Genomic DNA, 24,165 nt, shown 5'->3' on the forward strand with positions numbered 1-24,165 from the left:
AAACCATGAGATGATTCATTCCCTCTTCACAAAAGTCATCCATCCAAAGGCTTGTCTGTGGGAGAGCAAGGCTCTTCTCCATAATTAATTTTGATTCCAAGACAATCAGCTAAACTCAGGAAGGGTTTGGAGCTGTTGCCATGTGAGGAGCATGGACAAATGGGAATTTGGGTCTTTGGCAGACTGCAAACTCCACTGCCCTGCAGAACATCTCAGGAAATGTGAGGCAATTGAGATTGCTTAACCTCCGTGAAAGAGGGATAAACAAAGAAGTGCTCTGCGATAAGAACACATATACATGCCATTGCCCTGGAGCAGGGTGATAAATGGTAACTTTGCTATCCCACTTTAACTTACTCAAGTGTGCAAGCTCTTTGTCTAAGCTGGAATGCAAAATAAAGTTGTGCTCTATCAACTGATCAGAGCTGGCTCAAGAACCAAAGTGTGTCCACGTTATTATTGCTGTAACTGGGTAATCAAACCAGCCATCAAACCCCAGCGTTGCACACACTGAGTGACTGTCAGCATACACTGCTGATAAGTCCAGTCCAATACATATGGAACTAGCTAAGGGAGAAAACTCTGCCTCATTTAAAATCACATTATCCAGCCTGCCACCGTTCACTGGCTTTTGGCTTGTCACACAAACTAATGGACAGGCACCCTGAAAAATACTTGTTGTGAACCAAGGAATGGGTAAGAGACTCCTATATTTGACAAAAGCCAATTAAGATCAACTAAACCTCCTATCATGCCTCTTCCAAAAAAGTACATCTACTATACTGCTTAAAGAGCTCAGTTGTGTTCCTGATTGTCAAGCAAATATCAACAAACATTAAAGAACTTGCCATTATGCTGGCAAAATAATTAGAGGAGCAGTAACTTTCAACATCAGACGCCAGCAACGTTGACATGTGTCAGTATTCTGGATGACTCACTGAACGGTGCACCAGCCAGGGCACAGCACTGACAGAGCTCGTGGCAGGTGAAGACAGCTTCCAGACAGCCGTGGATGCCAGTGAGATATCGATGCTTGTACTGTTGGATCCATCTGCAAGCACTTGACAAAGTGCTAAGATACAACTGATGTGTTTATATTGTATAGTAAGAGTAAGTGGGCACTGCTACTGTGGCTTCTGCCATAACATTTATAAAGTCACAGAATGATTGGATTGGAAGGGACTGTACAGATCATCTAGTTCTAGCTCCCCAGCCATGAGCAGGGACACCTTCCACTAGATCAGGTTCCTTGAAGCCCCATCCAACCTGTCATTGAACACTTCCATGGACGAGACAGCCATAATTGCTTTGAGAAACCTTTCCCAGTGCCCCACCACGCTCAGTAAATTCAGATCTCTAACAGTTACCTTCTGATGTTCTTTGAGGTTCCTGTTTCATGGTCCTGCAAAGGCCAGTCCTATCTTGGCATGAGTTAAAAACAGGTATTAGAGTGTTGGACTAGAAGCAATCTTTTAGGTCATTCAATCCTGTCATCCATTATCTCAGCAATCCTGCTATATAATTCCCTCTAAAATTAATGAACTTCATCTTGAAAGCAGCAAGTAATTTTTTTCCTCACTGCCCTAGATGCTATTCTGAAACCACATTGCTCTGATGGTCAACTATCTGATCCAGGTCAAAATGGTGCCTTTCAGACAGGGAGATGTTGCAAAGAAGTAGTGAAAATGCTGGTTTTACCTCCTGGCAATAACATCTCCCATTCAACTCAGTGACCCAAAACATCAGTTCCCTGACTCCTACCTGACTTTTGAATCAACAAGTTGAAACTATGTCTGAATCCCCTCCTTTACCTCAGCCCAAGAGAGAAGTTTGTTCTGTCTCTCAAACAATTACTTAGGTCTGAGGTTTTCCTGCCAGGCCAGATTGTCTTCCATATAACCAAATATGATGTATTTTCCGTGTATCACCCACCTCCATGGCTTCCAGCCCATGCAATAGTTACAGTGCTGGATGAAGGCCATGATTTTAATTGCCAAAGAAATCAAGAGGATTAGTCCCTGCTCCATGAAAATCTAGAATTGTTTATCTGTAAACTGCTGCATCTGTACTTCACAGCAGAGCTCACAGTGGATGGAGACTGAGGGTAAAACAAGGGGATCTGTCTGTAAAACAGCATTTTGGAGAAACACAGGATCTGATCACTCCTCGAACATTCTCAAAGCTTGCTATCTGAAACAGATTTTCCATCATTTCTGTCACCATGATAACAGCCAAAAAAACATTCTATTGAAGATTCAGCTCACTAATTTAATCTGCCTACAATATAAATGTTTCCTTTAGAAATATTTGCTGTAGTCTTCTTTTATAGACAATGGGGAAGAAAAAGTATTTCTAGCAGGATTCATATAATCTCTTGGGGATATGTGCTTTAGGGTGATATGAATTGCACTCTTGAAGTAGATTTTTCTCTCCGCTGATTGAAAAGCTCCAGATACTTGCTTAGATGCACAGTGCAGATGTCTGATTTTTGGCAAGCGATTGTTACCCTGAGAACGAAAGAAACCAAACAGGAAGATCATAATATTCATATATTTCAAGCAGAATTCTCACTTGCATAGAAAAGGATGTTACAGGCTTCTACATTCATTTTGTGTTCCTTTACAGTCTTTTAGTGTCTTTAAGACACTCAAATATTATGCTGAGTGACATTCTGGCACTGTAGGGTAGATGAAATGAATTACTCTATTAGTATCTGTGGAGTTATTTTAATTTATACTAGCATAAAGGAGAGGTGAATGGAGCCTTTAACTTCTTATTCCTGCCTTAGTCATGAACTTTCCCTGTGACCTTGTGAGAATTGCTTTATCTATTTTCCCGATACATGAAATTAGGTTGATCACACTCACAGACTGCTATAAGTCTAATTAGTAAGTCAAGCACTCCGAAATCCTCTGATGGAAGATGCAGAGGGTAGCTAGCCTAGGATAAAGAGGATTAAAGGAGATTGTGCTAACATAACAAATACATGAGAAATGATGCTTAGTGGAAGGTGAAATGGCACATATCTTCAGGTGAAGAAATGAGAATCAGCACTCTGTAACTGCTGTCAGCAGACTTCAAATCCACTGACAGGAGTATGTCTACAAAGGAGGTTTGGACAATGAATGAATCACTGGCAGAGTTTGAAAACAGATGAAATACTGTAGATTAGTAGGATTATCCTAGGGAAAATCCTTCCTCATTTATCCGTCTGGAATTTGATTGACCTGATGGATATTTCACGGCCTTTTTCATCACCATTTTTGAAAGATTCACCAGTGTAACATTTTTATGTGCATCGCTTAACATTCATACCATGAACAATAAAATCAGGTTTCTGAACATGAAAGACACGTGGTTATTAGAAAACCTTTTCCTTTCATCAGTTCACTGAATACCATGACCTTTTCCAAAAGCGAGCAGGGGGTTCTGAAATACATCATGTGCCATTTGGAAGTGCCTTCCATGGAATGGTGCCAGTTCAAAGCTCTTCATAACCAGGACTCAAATATGCCCAGCTCTCATCTCATCCCTTTTGAATGCCATAAAATAAATTGCTTCCAACCAAACCAGCAGTCTTAGTCTTTCATGAACATCAAACCAGACAGCATCTTCTATTTATCTCATGTCAGGTTGTCATTACTTTCTGACTGTCTTGATTTGTTCCTCCCCAGGCATCACCGTGGACAAGTTTGGGCTGATTTACTTTGTGGATGGCACTATGATCAGGCGGATTGATCAGAATGGGATCATCTCAACTGTGTTGGGTTCCAATGACTTGACGTCTGCTCGGCCTCTCAGTTGTGACTCTGTTATGGACATTTCTCAGGTAAGACTGTTTTGGTCATGCTTCTATAGAATAGAGGCCTATGCCTTCAGCCTACTTGCATGGCTGTGTGCCTCCCTGAGGCTGACAAAGAGGTAAAGGCTCAAGGAGAATTCCATTTCTACGTATGGTATAGAAATGACTGACTCAAAAAGAGAGGTCCTGTAAAGACTGCAGGAAACTTCTGACTGACCTAACTCATAGATTTCTGGCGAGTGAGATTTTAAAGATGTCCCAGCCACAGAACAGACTTTTTTCAGAGCCCCCAATCAGTGGGAAGACACAGATTCCTGGGAAGACAGGTTTTATTGGGCTCATTTATCAAGAACTGTGTTGTTTTAAACTAGAAAGACCTGGCAGCACTACCCATTTCAGTAGGACAATTTACCATGCTCTGTTATAACATCTTAGCTAACCACAGGGGTTTTTTCTTTTTTTTCCCCCCATCCTAATTTGGCCCAGCACAGTTTTAGACCTGAATCAAATTAACATCTAGGAAATACTGATTGAAGGCTGTGATGCCAAAATTAGCAACAGCAGGAAAACAAGAGTCTTGAATTGCATCAGATTGCAAATTGGTTGCAGCTACCAGCACACTGGGCTTTTAAGTCCTGCTGCTTAAAGGTGGAGAGAAAAAAAGAAAGAAAGAGAGGAAAAGAAATCTCAGTTTGATGATTGCTTTACTTCTGGATGGAACAGAAGAGAAATCTGTTACAGCCCGGCACTCAATTTTGTGGAGCCTTGGCCAACTTGTCAAATTGTGCCAGTTTAGGGGCAGTGTCCTTTGAAACCTTTGTGCCACTTGTTTGTCTGGCTGCAGGAATGTCGTCCTCTCCAATGAAAATAGAGATCATGGCTGGAGGGCTAAGAACTGTTATTCAGCCACAATAGATGTCAATGGAGTTTCCTTTTTGTAACTACCTAAATAATTTCCGTCCTCCCATATGGAATCTGTTATTCTGGTTTTTCCCTCTAATTTGAAAAGATTATTTTTGCTTCTTTGCAACTGGTCCCTGTCTGCAATTTATGAATAAGCTGAAATTATGAGTTTAAAAGCTGGTGTGCCTTCTACAGAAGCAAATTTTGATTGCTGAGGGCCACCTTATAATATGTTTCTCATCTCACAGGCATTGTTTCTTTTTTATGTGAATTTGAGGGGCAGTTACCACAAGACCATTGTGGAATCAGGGTATAAAAATTATTTACTTGAAAGCTATATAGCTTCTATATATAAATGTCATGTTTAAACATTTCCGAGATGAGCTAAAGACTGGTTTTTTCCCATGAGAAAATGACAGGAGCAATTTTGAGATTAACCTCTACTGGGATGGACAGATTATCACTCCTGTTCTGGAGAAACACACTGAAGACAAGTTTAATTAAAAAGTAAAAATCAGGCTGGGAAGCAGCTTTTCATCATTTACAGTGGCTAGAAGGGTCTTTTCTGCCAGATCCCTGAGGCTCCCTGAGACATGAGGGCATGAAATATTTAACTGCCGCTGTTGACAAGGAATGGTTTTTAAGAAATTGAAAATTCTCTTGTCGGTTCAGAATAAACTCAGCTCTTGATGCCAACTCAAGACTGAGGAGCTTAAAGACCACTGGATGAGATGGAGGCATGAATTATTAAAGAGAAAACCACAGGCTATAATGTTTTACTACAAGAAGGGTTAAAATAGGCCAGGAGCTGAGAAAAGGAAGGAGATTTTGCAAACAGAGAACCAGAGTAGACAGAGCTCAGCACACTGCTTAGCAATGAAAATAAGCTTCACACACCCAGGCAATAGAAGGCACAATGAACTAAATACTTTGCACCTGAATTCTTTAAAAAAGTGTTGAAAAGGGAGTTAAACATGAATAGAAGCATCAAAAGTAAATCATGGCTGTAGCAGAGGTGTTCAACTACAGGCTTTAAAAAACAGCTTTCCTGTGTTCCTCTAGATTTTACCAGGTCTCTTCTCGCTCTTGGTTTTAAATGAAATCACAATGAGAGATGGTTTGCTGAACTTGAGCCTGCTGGCATTTACTCTTCCTCCTTTCAATAATGTTGCAAAATACTCTGCTAAACCTAGTCATATCAGACAAATGAGAAGAAGCAGCAACTGACATGGATGGTGGGAGAAGAAGGTTCAAAAGAGACAATCTTGGAACTGGTTGGTTCCCATCAGCACAACTCTGACTTCTTTTTTCCTCATAAACCTGAAGTGAAAAAAAAACCAAACAATTAAAAAATGCATGACTTAAAATTCTTTCAAAAAAAACTTTACCCTCAGTTCTGTTAATAAGCATTTCTTAGGTTTGTCAACTAAAAGAGCAGACTCACTTGAAAAGACAGTGTATTGCAGAAGCAGAGCTAGAAATAAAGACCTTCTAGTGCTCACTTGTGGTGCTACTAGTCACTGTTTCAGTTCATTTGTGTATTTGGATTATCAGTATAGAACTGTGATGTGTCACTCTTGAACCCATTCTTCTATTATGCTAAAACAAAATGCAAAAATCACTGTGAAGACACAAGTATTTTTCTCCATGAGTTGAAATTGCCTGAATTTTTTGTGAATTGCTATTTCTCATTTTTGCAGCATAAAGCAGAAAATCAGTGGTTATAACTTAGACATGCACACATGCTGGCACAGCTGCCAGTTTTGTGTCTATCCCTCCTTGTCATTCATCCAGAGGAGTTCAGACACTTGTGTGGAAAATCCTTTAGTAAAAGAATCATTGGTTTGTATGTCTGATTTCATAGCACTTCACAAAGCAAAATTTGCAGTCCCAGGACTCTGTTACCAGGTCCAGTACCATCAATTCAAAAAGTACAGGAAAAGGGAAGTTATAGAATGTTTTGTCTCTGTCTATTGCCCTGTTCCTACCACTGTTCCAATGCAGTGTGGGTGTCCCTGCTACTTCACATGACTAGGAGCTAAGCCTCCTCACTCACACCAGATTATGTCCTCTATGGCCACCCTATCGAACAGTAATAATTAGTTGTGTTTCTTTTTACCTATTCTCCCTTTAATCTGTGTTGAAACATCCTGACTGTGATTCATTTATAATGGTCATGCAGTGGAAAAACATCTTTCTATAAAAATTCCCTTGTGTTGTTTTACCATTAAGGTACGTCTAGAATGGCCCACGGATCTGGCAATCAATCCCATGGATAACTCGCTCTACGTCCTCGACAATAACGTTGTGTTACAGATTTCTGAGAACCACCAAGTGCGCATCGTGGCGGGAAGGCCCATGCATTGCCAGGTGCCAGGCATGGATCACTTTCTCCTTAGCAAGGTGGCAATCCATGCCACACTGGAGTCTGCCACTGCCCTGGCCGTCTCCCATAATGGGGTCCTGTACATTGCTGAGACGGACGAGAAGAAGATTAACCGCATCAGGCAGGTCACCACCAATGGAGAGATTTCCCTTGTCGCTGGTGCCCCAAGCAGCTGTGACTGCAAGAACGATGCTAACTGTGACTGCTTCTCAGGGGACGATGGCTATGCCAAGGATGCCAAACTCAATGCACCATCCTCCCTTGCGGTGTGTGCAGATGGAGAGCTTTATGTCGCTGATCTTGGAAATATCCGAATCCGCTTTATTCGGAAAAATAAGCCATTCCTCAACACACAAAACCTATATGAGTTGTCCTCTCCCATAGACCAGGAACTCTACTTGTTTGACACCAGTGGGAAGCACCTTTATACTCAGAGCCTTACCACTGGAGATTATCTGTACAATTTCACCTATTCCGGAGATGGAGATATAACGCTGATCACTGACAATAATGGCAATTTAGTCAATATCCGAAGAGACTCCACAGGGATGCCCCTCTGGCTGGTGGTGCCCGATGGCCAAGTCTACTGGGTGACAATTGGTACCAACAGTGCACTCAAGAGTGTAACAACACAGGGGCATGAAGTGGCCATGATGACTTACCACGGCAACTCTGGTCTCCTTGCCACTAAAAGCAATGAAAATGGTTGGACAACATTTTATGAGTAAGTATACTATGAATATTGGGCTGCTGGCTTCATTCTGTGCTCTCTGATCCATGCAAGAATGGTGAAATTTAATTCCTTGATCAGAATTATTGTTCAAATAAAATGACCAGAACAGAGAATATTAGATTTCACACAAAAAACAGTAGGTCCTGGCAGCAAGTGTATTAGAGCTTGAATAAGCTCCCTCTACCAAGTCAAGAGTCGGAGAGAGTTTCTGCTGAGTTTTTCTAATTTGAACACCCAGTTCTCCTTAGTCAGGATTTAGGTTGTATGTCACAAAATTTTTCTTGGCTTTGAAAGCCAAGTTCCATCAAATCCTTTTTTTCACAGCTTGTGCTGGTTTAAAGGTGAACCAGCAGGGGAAATGAACTCACCACAAGAGAGATTATAAGTCAGACCTAAAATTTAATAATAATATTACAATAACAACACTGACACACAAGGGAAATTGCTTTCAACTCACAAAACCCCAGCAGTATAACCCAGTGTCCTGGGGCACAAACCCAAGGGGGTTTGTTTGCCCTTGTGCTGAGACCCCTGTGGTTCCCCCAAGTCCAGAGCAAAAGGAAAAGAAAAACCTGTTGGTGCAGGCGAGGGCTGTGGTCTAGGCGAGAGCGGGGATCTCCTCCTGTCGAGGTCCTGCTGCTCCTCTGGATCTGACGAGAGGTTCCCGAGGTCTTCTTACCCACCCCTTATGTACCCTCAGGGAGCTCTCAGTCCCTCCCCCTGGGCGGGGACTCACACAATGGGTGATTAACTCTGGGAGCCAGGGGGTGTTGAGCTGTTGATGGCCCATTAGCAGCTCCACCCCCTCAGGCTGGGTGTGAAGTGATAATGGCTCCCTGGGCAGCTGCTGCTAATGGCCCATTGACCTTGGGGAATGAATAGAGGGGGTAGAATACACAGCTTTGATCACCCCCACACAGGGTTAGCTGGTCCCTCCTGCTGAACTAGGACACAGCTTTTCACCTACTTCCTATGCTGCAATGTCTTTTTTGTACTTGTTTGAAATGTCTGATATAGAACGATAACTGGCAATGACTAATGATAGCTTACTGTGGAAACAATTCTGTAATTAATGGACTACTTGATTCTGATTTTTGTAATTTTCCTCATTAAGCTTTAAAAGTAGTCTTGCAACTGTTCAAGATCATCCCTGCTCCAAAGAGTTTTTTGAGCAGAAAGAACACAGGAGGCATTGAAAAACCTGGACATGGCAGCAACTTGAAGATTTGCACTTCTTTTCTCTACTACTGTTAGCTATTCCCTGCTTATAAATACTGTGAAGATGACTCATTTCTGATATCAAATAGGAAAAAAATAGACAACTGAATGAAGGGCATCTAGAAGGATGGTCTGCAAATTAATGCTACTGTTGAGAACCCTTTCCCCTCCCTCTTCCTTAGTTCCATTTTTATTTACAAGTCTAGCCTCTTTGAAATGCTCCTTAAGTGCATAATTTCCCATATGGTTTGAATAGTTACATGGAAGTGTTCAGCTGCCATAGTAATAGACCCATTCTAAGAATCCCATTTGGCTAAAATAGACAGTTTGCAAAATTACAAAGAAAAAAAGTTGTTAAAAGAAGAGATTCAGGGAAGGAAAGCTGGCTGAACCCACTTATCTGTGTGTTGATATGCAGTTGCTTCGAGTTCTTTCTTTAAAATGTTCCAGGCCCAGTTTCAAATTTCTTTGCTTAATACTCACTGTTACTGCTCCTGCCTTCAGAAGAACTGATTGAAACTCTGATGACTATTTTGAAATGTTGTTTGCATTCCATCAATATTCTGCTTGCAATTACTGTAGCAATATTCCTCAGTGAATCCAAGTTAATACCCTTCCATCTCTTACATTGAATTTGCTTGAGGAAGGCTTTAGGGAGGAAAAAGTGTGTTTTTCTCCATAGGACTGGAATCGAGCTATATTGTCAGAACCATTGTGCTAAATCAAGGAGATACTTTTCTTTTTGCAGAGAACCCAATAGTTCCTGTGCTTGAAAACAGATGTAGCCTCAGACAGTGAAGCAAACTAAACATTACAGCTAATAATGGTCAGATTTATACCTCAAACATAACCTTTTATTTTAAAGTGTGACTGAAAATATAGAGGAGATAAAACAAGACAGAAGCTCACATCCAACTTACTCTGTGGATATATTTATAACAGTGATCCATTATTTCTTGCTGTCCAACAGAATAGAGCATTTGTGAAAGTCATCATTCTGGTCATTTTATGCACTTTAGAAGAGTCATAAGAAAGCTTTTTAGAGCTAAATGGAAGACAGTATTCTCCAGTGGTCCAACTATGGAAATCTTGACTAGAGCAAGTCAGCGCTATATGATAGCACAGCATCACTGAAAATAGAATTGAGAATGTGCCTTCAGAGATATCTCATCCAAACTTCTGATCAGTTATCTCTATTCAGCTGTTCCTGACAGCTTCTGATGCAACTTTATAAGAATACAGGGTAAAAGCCTATATCTGAGTTAGTTACCTCAGCTTCCCTTTATGGGCAGTGAAAAGAAACAGGCACTTTCAAGGTGAGTTTCTTATGAGTTATGTCAGGTGTCTACTTTAGGTTGAGATGAGATAAGTTGTATTCTGAAAGTTTCTCTCTGGAAAGACAGTACAGAATGATGAGTTCAGATGGAGGTATTTACATTGCAGATGTCTACAATTTGGTCAAATGGATCCTATCAAAGTCATTTGAGTTATTTATAAATATTGTTAGTCATTACAATGTATTTACCTATATTATTGTTACTGTTAGACAGCTTTTTTTATGTGCTCAGCCTAAATCTTCCTGGCTTGAATTGGAAACTATGCCTCTTCATGCTGTCTTATCCTATCCTATCCTATGCTATCCTGTCCTATCCTATCCTATCCTAACCTGGCCACTAGGAACTTGGAAAGCAGGTCGGTGAATTAGCAGCGATTGGTTCTGTCCAGGTTTTGCATGTGCAACCTGGGAAAAAATAATGATAGAATTAGAAGATTAGTAAATAAAAGCAAGATATTTAGATTGCTTGATAAAGTAGGTTTCATTTAAATAAAATATGCTCTTATACAGTCTAATGCCAGGGTACACATGTAACTGGGCTGAGCATTGACTCCAGGAGTTGCAGTGACCAAGGTGTCAAGTCATTCAGTGTGATCCTCAGCATAATTCCATGGTTAATCTGTCTAACTTGTTGCTTGAATGGAGAAACCAAATGAATAAATTTACTCATCACACTCTATATGTAGTGGATAGTAAGAAGCTGATTTTTTCCCTATACAACATTGCTATTACTGTCAGTTCTAATGTTTGTAATTTATGAAGGACAGTGAAAATTGAAGTCCAAGCAGCAAAACTGTACAAAAATGCATTCATGGGGAGAACTAGAAAGACCTGAACTATTTATCTCAACGTGAAGGAATCTGAGAAATGTCTAGATCACAACATGTCAACCAAAACTATAACCTACAGAGAGACTCTCAATCTAGCAGAGAAAGGCTTGAGAAGAGTAAGGGAAAGCAAAGCTAGAGACACTGAAATTGACAAGAAGGTGTGGTTGTAGGTCTGAGATGACATAAATGGTAGTGACCAACCATGAAAGCAGTATATTCTTCATTTCCTGGTGTCTTAGATCAGGGCTCTGATGCCTTCCTTAAAATATATTCCCACCAGATGGAAGATTTGAGTGACTCAAACACAAGCTGCAGGGATGAGTGCAGGAATGGCAAGAGAAAGTCTAAGTTCCTTGATATCCAAGAAGCTGGAAAGATGGTATAAACCAAGTCAACATTCACTACCTTCAGGTTATCGATTCCTCTACTGGAACATCAGGAAATGTACATTAGGGAAGTTTAAGTCATTTAGAGAAATCCTGTGAACATGAGTGGCTGGAAGGTGCTCTGAGTAGTTTCCAGTCCTGGTTGAAGGGAAGAGTGAAGTTCTTATTTCTGTTTTGCTTAATGGCCACAGAAATAAAGGCATCAAATATAACTCTGAGGAGAAGCTTGATGTTTCTCAGAGCACACAAGAGTTGTTCATGGGCCAGGGCAAGCTGGACATCACTACTTCAAAAGCAGAGTGCAGTAAATCCAGCTGGCAAGTTTGCACTGCACCAGTGACCCAATGAAGAGCAACCTCACAAGATTTCCCTTTACCTGACTGTCTACAGAGGACCATAAACCAGACACTCAACATGAAAGAGCAAGTGTTGTGAGAGTGGCATCACTATGTGTGTTCATCATAGAATCATAATATCCTAGAATGGTTTGGGTTTGAATGGACCTTAAAGAACATCTAGTTCCAGTCAACGTAGCTCTGTGGTTCTTCTCCAGTTGATGTTCCTACCAGGGCATTCCTTAGCCTTTATCATCAGGCTGCAAAGAGCTGTAACATATGGACACATTGATGTGGCTGTGGAGGGGAGAGAAGGAGTCAGGATACACTGATGTAGTACGGAGGTCTGTCTCCAGGGCACACTAGAGAACCCAGGTTCTCCAAGGCTTCAGTGTGAGCTGGTACATAGTTCCTTCATTTCCATGGAGAAAGGAATGAGACTGGTGCTATATTCACGCAGTAGCAGACTTGCTGACAGCACTTACAGCTCTTGCTTTCACATATCTACACTGAAGCCTGCTCTAACAATCCTGTTTTATTGGTTCTAGCCCTGAGTAAGGTTCAGTGTATAATGGTGTGCAATTTCTCTTTTGGTTTGAGAGTGAAACTTAGCTCCTTGCAGTAATTAGCCTGTCCCAGAGGCCTGTGTACAACTACTTCGAGGGTTTTAGCATTATGTAGACTTTCTCTGCCTCTGCAGAGAGCTTGACATTAGTTAATGCAATGAAGCTCAGCTTGGCCAGTAACTGGATTAAAGACTTGCCTTCCCATTGAGCTAGTGACAGTGAGAATCCGCAGCAAAGGAAGTTGATCTGCAAACTCAGGCAGGGAAATGACTTCTTATTCAACTCCTCCAGTCAAAGACAAAAGATGCTGTGTGACTACTTGCTGCTTTGTTGTTGCTGCTTTTGAATTTGACCTGAAAAAAACTGGTACCAGCCTTTACAGTTTCGTAGCGGTTGCTGTTTGTCTGCTTCAGAATCCGGAAATTCTTATTAATGGATTTGTTTAAATCAAGAATATGGCAATTATCTTGATTAGTTCACTGAGATGTTATCACTGTACATTAATTCAATTTCCCTCTGAGCCAAAGTCAGACCTTCTGTGCATTATTTAGCCCAGATGAGGCTTTTTTGCTTAGATCCTTTGTGTGCCCAATTAGTTTTGAAGATCATCTCCTCCCATACAGACTGAAATACTTACACATTGGCAACCAAGCCCAGAAGTTAAAAACCTTTTCATGGACTCCCCAAGAAGTGACTCGCAGCTGTCTGGAGGGCAAAGGATCTCATGGAACCAGATCAGATGGGTGGTAAGGGGAGCTTTGACCTATAACACTGGATGCTGTTTTATAGCAAAACAAACTCTGCCAAACCTCACACACTGTAATGGGCAGAAGGTAGGAGCCAGCTGGACTGAGCATGCAGAAGGACTTGAATGGTTTCCCAGTGACCTCCAGGCCTCAGAAGAAGTCCCACCCCAGCACCAGCACCATTTGGTGCCCAAGCCAATGCCCGTGTCTGTGTGACTGTGGTACCAGAACTGGGCAACATGGTCAGCATCTATCCTATGAAGAGATGCAGACTCTGTCTGCTTTGCAGTTGGTGTAAAGGCTTTGTTGGTTTTTTTTTTCTCTCTTAGTCAAAACCAGAGTTAGATAATGCTTATTCCCTTTAGAGGAGCATCCACCTCTTGACTGAGAGAAAAGCTACCTTCATGCATTAATAACATGACTTTATCACCTGATGATTTATCAGGTCATGCACTGAGTTTCACAGGATTTGGTGTTCTCCTTGGTTTAGAGTAGTTCAAGTGAAGGACTTGTTCTACTCCTGCAGCAGACTGCAGTATGAGAAATAGACTTGGCTTTTGCCCTTCCTTCTCTTTTAGCAAGATTTCTTTGTTCCACTTGCTCGGCTGTTTCTACATGATAAAATCATGAGACGCTCATCATTGTTTCTCAGGAGAAGATGGAGTGAAACTCTGGTATGTGCCGTGGTAAAATAGCACTTCTCCAGTGCTCTCATGAATTTGTGAGGTCATGTTTTGAGCCATTGGCCTGTCCTGAAATGAATGCCTGGTGGCAGAGTTCAGTTGAGAACCAAGGGAATTATGAGTATCATAAAAGCTGGAGAGAGATCTTCATCTTCTTATTTGGGCAGTCAGAAAATTCAGCAGACCGTGCCCACAACCTGGTCATGGATTATTAGGGAGAGGACTTGCCTTCATGCATATTTGAGTACTATTGGTTTGTCTGTTATAGATTTATTTTTAATGTTGTGTTTAATGTTGTTCGAAAAATTTGGATGAGGCAAGCTTGTTTAGAGGTGCTGGGTACATGTTGGTATAAAATATAGTTTGCAAGGTCCGTTTAGACACTTTGGCACTAAATGCAATATTATTACTTTTTTCTGATCTATTAGACTGATAGTTTTAAAAGGCTGATGAAATGTGAAAAAGCAAAAATGAGGAAACTCAGAAACTCAGGCAAGGAATTGATTTCTGAATAGATGGTACTTAGAATGCTCTTTAATTCCCAAGGCCCACGTCTCTACACAATGGTAATGTGATAAATGAAAGCTCTGAATGTTTACAAGCCAACAATTAGGCCTCATAAGCACCAAATACCATTTTAATTCTGTTCATTGAACCTTAGCTAAATACATTTCCAATTGGGAATGGATGGCAACGGCTTCCTTTGCTGGCCTAATGATTGTCACTGTGAGTGCTGAAGCTTTGCAGCAGGTTTGAATGGGAGGCAGCAGCTGTGTTAGCAGGTGATGGATCCATTGCTCCAAGTGGCTGCTATGTGCGCTCCTGTGCTTCAGTATTTCCTTAATGCTGGGGCTTTCAGAGCATTTAGAGAACACAGAAGTCTTAGGCTGTGATGAAAACTGGCCCACCCCTAAATCCTGATGCTGTGGAAACAGGCGAGGCAGCTTAGCTGCAAAATGAGGTGCCTAGGAGAGATTTATGTTACTGCAAATACCAGGGCACACCTGCAGCTGCATAAGAGCCAGTCACTTGGCCTTCCTCTGCAAGCTGAGATGTGCCCTGTAAATGCCTTTATAGGGCTGAAAGCAGAGGTGGAAGGAGCCAACTCAGTTAACTCATTAAGCATATTATCTGTTTGGGATGTCTAAGTCTTCATATCCCTGGGAGACTGGGTTTGTGATAGGTGACACCGGGTATATGTTGTGTGAGCTAAATCAGGAAAAGGGCAAAATGCTCCAGTCCTGAACAAAACAGAAAAGAGAGAAGTTGCCGCTTGTCAGGAGAAAAACATTGTGTATGTCCATGCTAACTGGCTTCCCGCACTTCCTTTTGCATTGCCACAGTGCTAATAGGAGTTTTTGTCTGGATGTGAGCACATTACACTTCATCTGCCACAAATTAAAAATAATAATAAAAATGGGAGCAGACTAATTGTGCTACCTTCTCACCTTTCTCCCTTTGTAAGGCTGGACCTCCTTGCAGCTGCAAATCAGTAAGCTGTCACCCCCAAAGCCAGCACTTGGCAGGTCCCTGCCTGGCTACCAGGCAGAGAGAGGGGCAGCAAGTTCTGCACTTGCAGAAAACACAGATGGTCCTGGTTCCTTTTGATGGAGGTTAATGGGGTGACTAAGAAGGTGCCAAAAGTCTAAGGTACATGTGCACATCTCTTAAACCAATTCCAGCAGACCATTCTAAACTGTTCTGGCCCAAAAGGATCCTTGCTTCTTAGGATCCAAAGTCCCAAATGGAAGTTGTTGCTCTTGATGAAGTACTGTGAGTTTTGCACAGCTGTAAAAATGTAACCATGCAAATTAGGAGTATTGTAGTTAGTCATTTTGAATTTACAATAAAAATGTGTGCACAAAGGTATAGGCATCGTCACACTCTTTCCTGCTCTTTTTTCATGCCATTTTAACCTAATTTGCACAAGCAAATGTTACTGGCAGATTTGTCTAGTTGCATATTTGTAAATATTACATATTTGCCCAGAAGAGGTGTAGGACCATTTGTGAGAGTGCTGGGAGCTTGAGGTCCAGGAATGTTTTAAAACATGCACTACTTAAATACTATATAAGGTATCTATTTTACACTACATAATATTATATAAAAGGCACTTACATGCCTTTTAATAAAGGCATTCAGTGAGAGGATAAGGGGAAATGGCTATAAACTGAACAAGAATAGCTTTAGATTAGATAATAGGAAAAAATGCTTTACCATGAGGGTCATGAGGCACTGCAACAGGTTGCCCAAAGATGTGGATGCCCCATTCCTGGAAGTGTTCAAGGGCAAGTTGAATGGAGCTTTGGGTTGGAAGGTGTCTCCATAGCAGAGGGATTGAAATGAGATGATTTTTAAGGTCCCTTCCAACCCAAACCGTTCTGCGTTTTGATGAATAGAGTTTAAGGAGCTGGGTGTTTGCTGCTGCTGGGGGGTGTTAAACTGAGTATCCACAGGGGTTTGAGGCTTTCTCTGGAGCACGTAAGTAGGGCTTGCATGGAGTATAGGTTTTGTGCTGACTCTCAGCATTTTGCTGTGTATCAGTTAGGATAAAACCTATGACTCACAGAACATTGACTCAGCACTTACCATATGAACAAGCTCTCTGGCTGCATCCTGGCTTTTGCTCTCCTTATTTCCCTAACCTGCAGACCTGCTTCCTTTCACACCTGTATTACACCAAACTCACCCCTTAGACTTTGGTGCAACACATTTATATATTTGACATTATTTTTAGAAGATGAATCAGGCTCAATTTCATGATCAACTTTTTTAAAATAAAACAAAATAAATAAAATAAAATTAAAATAAATAAAATAAATCCCAGTTGCTAATATCACCAAGTCAGATGTGCCAAATTCAGATTCATCTTACTCAAATTTTGGATCTTGAGTCTACCTTAATGGTTCAGACTGGTTTATATGTAGAACTGCTGATGTTGTGGTAGAAAGAATGTAGGATGTTACACAACAGATCTTCAGTGATAACAATGTTTTCTCTGCTCAAGGAAGAGACTAAATCATGTCCCTTGTGTCGTCTCAGCAGATGGGGTAGAGATACCACCTATGATGTTTTCTGTTTAAGATTCACATGGTGTTTTAGGAGGAGATGTGCAGATGACTGGAGAGTACAAACAAAACACCTAAGTCTCAGTGCTAACAGGGCAGCCACAAACCTGGAGTAAACTGGTACTGGGAGCGCTTTAGTTCTGGCTCTTACAAGGAGATGCAGTTCAGATCCAGTCTGTGTGCTGCTAGCTGCTTGGAACAGATTTAAATGATCTTTGCCAAACTCCTGCAACGCAGTCCTGATTTAATTCCTTTCTTATTTTTGGAGAGGTGGTTCTTTCTTTTCCATTTCACAAGTGGCCAGGATCTTGGAGGGAAAGGACAAGGCTGTCCCCTATGCTTGGATAATCCCATGACTGATGGCCTGACACTGTGAAGGGCCAAATGCTTTCTTCTACCTTGCTGCCTCTCCTTCTGCCCAGTGGGCAAGAAAAGCCTCACATGATGTCTCTAAACTGAGGGTTGGAAAGACTTGCAATGAGGTCACCTACTTAATCACTATACACTAAATATTAAACATGGAGTATTTTCCCATTTCCTTGTTTCCCTTCTTCTAATTCAACTCTTTTATTTTGGCTTTGCCTCTCAGATCATGTTTTCTACACTTGTTACCCTTAATGTATCATTTACATTACTTTGTCGTTCTGAGGAATGGTGCCCATCACTGGACACTGCTCCATCAAAGGCTCACTGCTGGATAGTGCAGGAAAACATGTCCTCTCTGCTCACCTCCCATTCATTTTGCATCCCCAAGTGATATATTTTCATAATATAATCTTCTTATGTATCATAGAAATCACTCTTTAAAGATATGTGGACAGGACTTGAAAGAAGTAAAACATTTATCACTGATTGATTTGCTGGATTTTTTCTTTTGTTTCTTCCTATTTAAATATCCCTTCCCTGAAGGTCCATCTCATCAGAACATCCAACAGAATGTACAGTAGCTGCCAGAGATAAGCCAGTAGAGATTCCTACTACCCTCAATTTCAGACTGCAATAGCTTTGCTTCAAAGGTCCTTTGCCAACCCTCTGGTCTTGGCTCAGCCTGTGACCCACAGGCAATCATCTTGTAATGCCACAAATGAGAGGCAGGATGGTGTGTTTGCTCTGTCAATTCAGGAGGCCTCTAGACACAAATGTCTCTTTATCTTTTATCAGACATTAACTCCCTCAGCTTGTTAACCACTGTGGGACCTGCATGTCTGGAGCTTGTTTCATCTGGGTTCTCATACATGGGTGTCCACATCACAGAAACCTTCCCAGATGGTGCTAATGTTGATTCCTCATTGGAAAAGCCAAGGACACAGCAGGAGTGAAAACTGGCCTGCGTTTTTTACACTTTTAAATCAGTCCTTCCAGATGGTTCCAGGAACAGTAAAAGGTAGACACTGGGCTTTCAGCTGCTCTCAGGGCTCTACACCGTGTTCACAAGGACACTTATCTACCTGATGCGGCCAATCTAGCAGATCCTTGCTGCTATTTTTACATTTAAATAAGATAGGGAAAATAAAGTAAGAAAAATAAATTGCTGAAAGCTCAGGACACAGCCAGACAGAATAGTTGGTTGCCTTCAAAAATTCCTAGTTCTGCTAGACAGGATGCATGAGCCAGTGCTTTTCCGTAAGGAAATAAAGTTAGTCTTGTAAACAAGAAGCATAGTGCAGTTGAGAAGTATTGGAAAACTATTGTTAAAATACAGGCTAATACGTATTTAGTCACTTTCTGCTCTTTGCTCATTTTCTTCAGTTAAAAGCTGTGATTTTCTTCTCAGGAAACCAAAACAAGTCAAGACAGTCTGGCAAAGTGACAATGCATTTTGCTCTTGGAAAAATCTGGATGAAGACTTGAAGACTTGATCTCTGCTTTATAGGATGATTCCTGCCTCCCTCCCCTGTGTTGATGCTGTTGATTTCACTCCATCCTCCCTTTCAGGTATGACAGCTTTGGCCGCCTGACCAACGTGACCTTCCCTACTGGCCAAGTGAGCAGCTTCCGCAGTGATACTGACAGCTCCGTGCATGTCCAGGTGGAAACCTCCAGCAAGGATGATGTTACAATAACAACCAATTTGTCAGCATCGGGAGCCTTCTACACCCTGCTCCAAGGTGAGTTGGGCCATTAGCCCTCTCTTGACCAAACTGCATACAATCAGGAAACAAGCATGATCTTGCTCATTCCAGCACCAAAAATCACCTGCATCCTCAGTGCCCCAGAGCTCCCCACATGCTGGTACAGACACACACTCACACCTACTTAGCCACATTCCCTAGCACAGTGGTTGCTCTGCAGCTGGTTTTCTGCTTCACTCCCAGCCAGTCCCCTTGCCATGCAGTCTCATGCAGTACAGTCCTCCATCATCATTACCATTATTGTTGTAACAAAATGGGTTGCATAAATCAAGCCACACTTCCAGCCAACCCCTTTGCTTCTGCCTCTTAATGGCTTCTAACTGAACAGTTACTCTCCTCCTGGAACAGGCTTCCAGCTGGTTGCTGGAGATCTGATTCTTTGTTCACTGGCTGTGCAAACATTCACAAAGAAGCATCCAGAAAAATGGCCATCCCCATCCCCAAAAGGTCTGCACTAGAGCTAAAGGACTGATGTGGATAAGCACAAAGGAGAAGTGGTCAGCCAGGATAGGACTGGTGGGACCAGTTTGTGGCTGTGAAAAACGAGAATAGGTCTCCCTGTGGTGGGAAAGTGGGAAGCAGAGGACTGATTAGATGGAGGAAAAGGCAATGAAGTCAGAAAGAAAACAGGAATAAATAGCAGAGGATCACTGTGCTGACAAAGCAGTAGGGCCAGAACCTGTACTGCACAAACAATGCCAGCCTGGATCTCTGGGTTCTGAAGGCTGAAGCCTCCTCAGGATCAGGATGAACTATCACCCTTGTTCCCTGGGGCTTAGAGAAAGGGAAGGAACTTTCAGCCTCTGCTTTCTTCATTCCCCAGATCTCATTTACTCTTAGGCTGTGCCTAATGACAATGGGGTGTCAAACATCTTTTCACCTTGTAAGGAACAAACTGCTCCAAGTGAACCAAGTGTGTTCCAGAGTGACATTTGTTCCCATGTCTCTGAAACACACATTTCCCTCCCCCTCCCTATTGCATCAAGCTTTGCTAAAAGAAGGTGCCAGTTATGCCCGAGCACTGATTTTCCTCCTTCTGGAGAGGGAAACTGAGAGTGTGCCAGGCCCTTCTTTTTCTTTACTTGAGCATGCAAAGCAGATCCAACCTACCTCACGCCATCCCATTCTCTCACATTAAGATATGTGGCAACTGAACAGATATGGTGTTGGTTTCACCTGAAGAGCCTAATTAAGCAATAGACCCCACTGTTGGGTGCCCTTCAGTGAGAAAATTGACTGTGATGTGATTTATACTCTTAGCACTGAAGGCACAATTACGTAATAGTGCCACAGTCAATTCTCTCATTATCCTGCCTTCTGGCACAGGGACATTCTGGCCATTAGGGCATGCAGAAATACAAACAGCTTAACCATCTTCAGAAGTATGAAATTTCTGAAACAGTTTGGAACTGAAGAAACTCGTCTTAAAATGGAGATCTGCATAATGTTGCAGAAGAGGTGACTTGGTAAACCAAATTGTTGGTGAACCTTCCAGGAAACCTGGATCACATTGTGAACAGGTGAGATCTGAGAAGGCCTTTTCAGAAGGTTCCAAGTTCCTGTAGGATGGGTTTATGAGCTTCTACAACAGGTGCATCAGCACCCCGGTGGAATTTTGTCTTCTGGACTAATGACAAAGTGAGCATTTGTTCAATGTCAAAGTAGGGCAGGAGTGCCCTAGAGTCAAAGCAGCCTAAAATACAGCATCCAGTGGCTTATGGATTTCATGCAGCCCTTGAGAAATGCCTTCCTAAGCCAGGGAAGAGTCTTCTCTTGGGTAAATGTTAAAAGTAGAGGATTTACCTTCCCCACACTATACCACAGTACAGGTAATAACCCTTCTGTGGTGCTTATGTAACACAAAGGGAACATCACATGTCTGGTGAATTTCATGTAGACCTTCAAGCTTTCCCTTGTTTCCAGGTGAAGGATAAAGGAGGGAGGAGTACATGAGTTATATTTCACTGATTTGATTTAAAACTCATCTCCTAACCCTTTATCACCAAACCAAGCATCTAGGAAAAGTGTGACAGCCAGCTGATTGTGACCCTTCTCTCCATTTGCAGACTAAAGCATGGAGAGCATTTTATCCAGCTGGAGCCTCTGTCAGAGATCATCAACTTATATAGTCATTGGTAGAGCTAAAATACTTGGATCTGCATTGTGGATCACTGCTGTATGTTTATGGGTAAAATCCTGTGCTTCAGCAGTTTCACACTGTCACTACTGTGTACAGTAAGTTGAGTGGTGATTCTGCTGAGGTCACTGTGGCAGAACTCCAGCTGGCTACAACAGGAGCAGGAAGAGACCCAGAAAGAAAGGGACCAGTTGGTGTCAGGTTTCCTTCCCTAATTATACCAAACTGTGCTCTTCACTGATCTATTTCACCCGGACCAGAGATGATAATTTCGCTGTCATCTTGTTTCCTGCTGAGCTGTGGCTGAGCAACAAGTAAACTTGCTTCAGAATGGAAAAACATTTTATGTGAATTTTTAATGGGTGATTTTATTCACAATTAGGAATTTATGGCATCCTGAGAAACAAAGTAATATTTTCCAGCTTTTGAGGAGCTTCAGATGAGGCAGTCTGTGTAATATGCTTTTAAAGCCATTCTACACTGAGCAAGTCTCATGCTTTTCTTACCCTTCGTGAGCTCCTCTCTGCAGAGAGAAATGCCAGATTCAAAGGATGGATTTTCAGCCTGCCTGATGCCTGAAGGATATGGAAGAGAGATTGTTCTTCTGTTCCACTCCTGAGCCTCCAAACACTGGCCTCAAAATCTACTGATCTTCCAAGAGCTAGTGGAGGCCAGATGTATGGAGACATGTGGGAGCTTAATGCCTCTGCTTGCTCTCCAAACATGAGGACTTCAGTTGCCTCCTGAAAACTTTCCCAAGGGAAAAGGTTTGGCTGTTGTTTGGGGAACTGGTTAGCATTAACTCGCTGTGCAATTTCCTGTCATTTGTAAGACAGTGAATAAACTGAGGAAAGTAGGTGGCCCCACTTTTTCATATATTGTTGTGAAATTGGGATCTTTAGACTATAAAAGCATGGAAAAGACTAATGTAAAATGAATATCTCGCCACTCAGTATTTAGCCTAGAGGAAGAGGTTTGAACCCACACCCTTTGCTAAAGTTTTACACAGTTTTTTCACTGTGCCTTGTTTAACCTGTATAAGACTTTCTGCAAGAATTTGAAGTGCAGAACTTCATCAGAATGAAAAAGAGATTGTCTACATTTATTCTCTCTAATGAAACCAATGTTTTGCTCAATGTGAGCGTGACAGGTGAGTAAGAGTGCATTTGGTTACAACCATCAGAAATGCTGATGCAGCCTGTGTGAGGGAGTAAATGAAAAGCTGGAGCTGTATCAGCAAAGGTCAGCAAAGATCTCTTTTCTTTCTTCAGACCAAGTCCGAAACAGCTACTACATTGGTGCTGATGGCTCTCTCAGACTGATGCTTGCCAATGGCATGGAGGTGGCCCTGCAAACCGAGCCACATCTGCTGGCTGGCACTGTCAACCCCACGGTGGGGAAGAGGAACGTCACCCTGCCCATTGACAACGGCCTTAATCTTGTGGAGTGGAGGCAGAGGAAGGAGCAAGCGAGAGGGCAGGTCACCGTCTTTGGACGTCGGCTGAGGGTGAGTGAGAACCATGGGCAGTTTTGGCCTCCACTTCCGATCACATCAGTCCCCAGTCCCAAGGCAGAAAGGGACAGGGCTGCTTTCTGTTGTTTACAATATAAATGAAGATGCAAGACAGAGAACTGACTGTTCATCCATAGGGACACAATCTTTATGACTGGAATATATCCCTTACGTCTTCTTAAGTGCTGATGTTCCCTTAGCCATCTTAGTTAGTACTGCTGATCTCCCTACAAGACCTCTGCATCACCAGAAATGCGTGACCTCCCATCAGACACTGACTGTTCAACCATTGTCTCAGGCTGTTTAAGCAAGAAGGGACAGTCATAACTATAAAATACCTCATCAATTAGTACAGGTGCTTTCTACCTATGCTGCTGGCAGTAATAGAACAGAGCACTGAAAGCTTTCTAGGCATAGCAGGACAGACTGAGAGAGTTGGGATTGTTTAGCTTGGAGGAGAGGAGGCTCCAGGAAGACCTTAGAGCACCTTCCGTTACCTAAAGCAGCTCCAAGAGAGCTGGAGAGGGACTTTTGATAAAGGCATGGAGTAACAGGACAAAGGGGAATGGCTTCAAACTGAAAGAGGGAAGGTTTAGATTAGATATTAGAAAGAAATTCTTTCCTGGATGGAGGTGAGGCACTGGCATAGGCTGCCCAGAGATGATATGGATCCCCCATCTGTGGAATTGTTCAAGGCCAGATTGGATGGAGCTTGGAGCAACCTAGTCTAGTGGAAAGTACCTCTGACCATGGCAGGGGAGTTGGAACTAGATGATCTGTAAAATCTTGTCCAACCCAAACCATTCAATGATTGTATGATTACTGTTCCTTGGGCGACCTCAGAAAAATCTCCAGGTTCCTGAAACTTGCTAGTCTGTTGAACTTGTTGAAGAGCTGGACTCACAAGGCACTGCACCACAATTGCCTTTGGTCCCTGTAAGTGTCACAAGCAGCTCCAGTCTGACAGTACTCTTTCCTCAGGAGTGCCTAGACCTTTCTGTGTCTGAGACTGATGTGTTTTGAAAACATTGTTCTGCACAATGAACCTCATACTTGTCAGGGCTGTTTAAAGATCTTGCCCAATAAGCCTGTAATTCATCTGCTAACTGCTGGCAAGGCTGGGAATTTGTCATAGCAAGTCCTGTGCATTCACCCTGTACTTTGCTAGTCTCAGAGTCATGGGCTGATGAGCTGTTCCCAGGAAGCTACTCGGCACCTGGCAAATTCAGACCCTCCAAGAGAAATGCTTAGTGCCCTGTAATGCCACCACAGCAAAAGGACTTACAGCTATTTATTCACACTTAAGCTTTGCAGTAAATATCAATGCTCTTGTTTCAGGATATATATTTCCCAGTCCGTGCTCTTCACCTCTCCCTATTTCCTGCTACATG

General features: G+C 42.2%; 1 protein-coding gene across 4 annotated transcripts in view; it reads left to right on the top strand.

Annotated features, from left to right (window-relative positions):
* Positions 1-24,165, top strand: part of TENM4 (teneurin transmembrane protein 4) — a 614,726-nt gene that overhangs the window by 558,627 nt on the left and 31,934 nt on the right. For all 4 annotated transcript variants that reach the window (XM_071556826.1, XM_071556796.1, XM_071556807.1 and 1 more), the window contains 4 exons: positions 3,675-3,829; positions 6,938-7,815; positions 18,928-19,100; positions 22,533-22,768. In XM_071556826.1, coding sequence (XP_071412927.1) covers positions 3,675-3,829; positions 6,938-7,815; positions 18,928-19,100; positions 22,533-22,768 — 1,442 coding nt within the window. The remainder of the gene's footprint in view (positions 1-3,674; positions 3,830-6,937; positions 7,816-18,927; positions 19,101-22,532; positions 22,769-24,165) is intronic.

This window comes from Pithys albifrons, chromosome 1 (genome assembly GCF_047495875.1).
Source record: "Pithys albifrons albifrons isolate INPA30051 chromosome 1, PitAlb_v1, whole genome shotgun sequence".
In the NCBI taxonomy this organism is placed as follows: domain Eukaryota; kingdom Metazoa; phylum Chordata; class Aves; order Passeriformes; family Thamnophilidae; genus Pithys; species Pithys albifrons.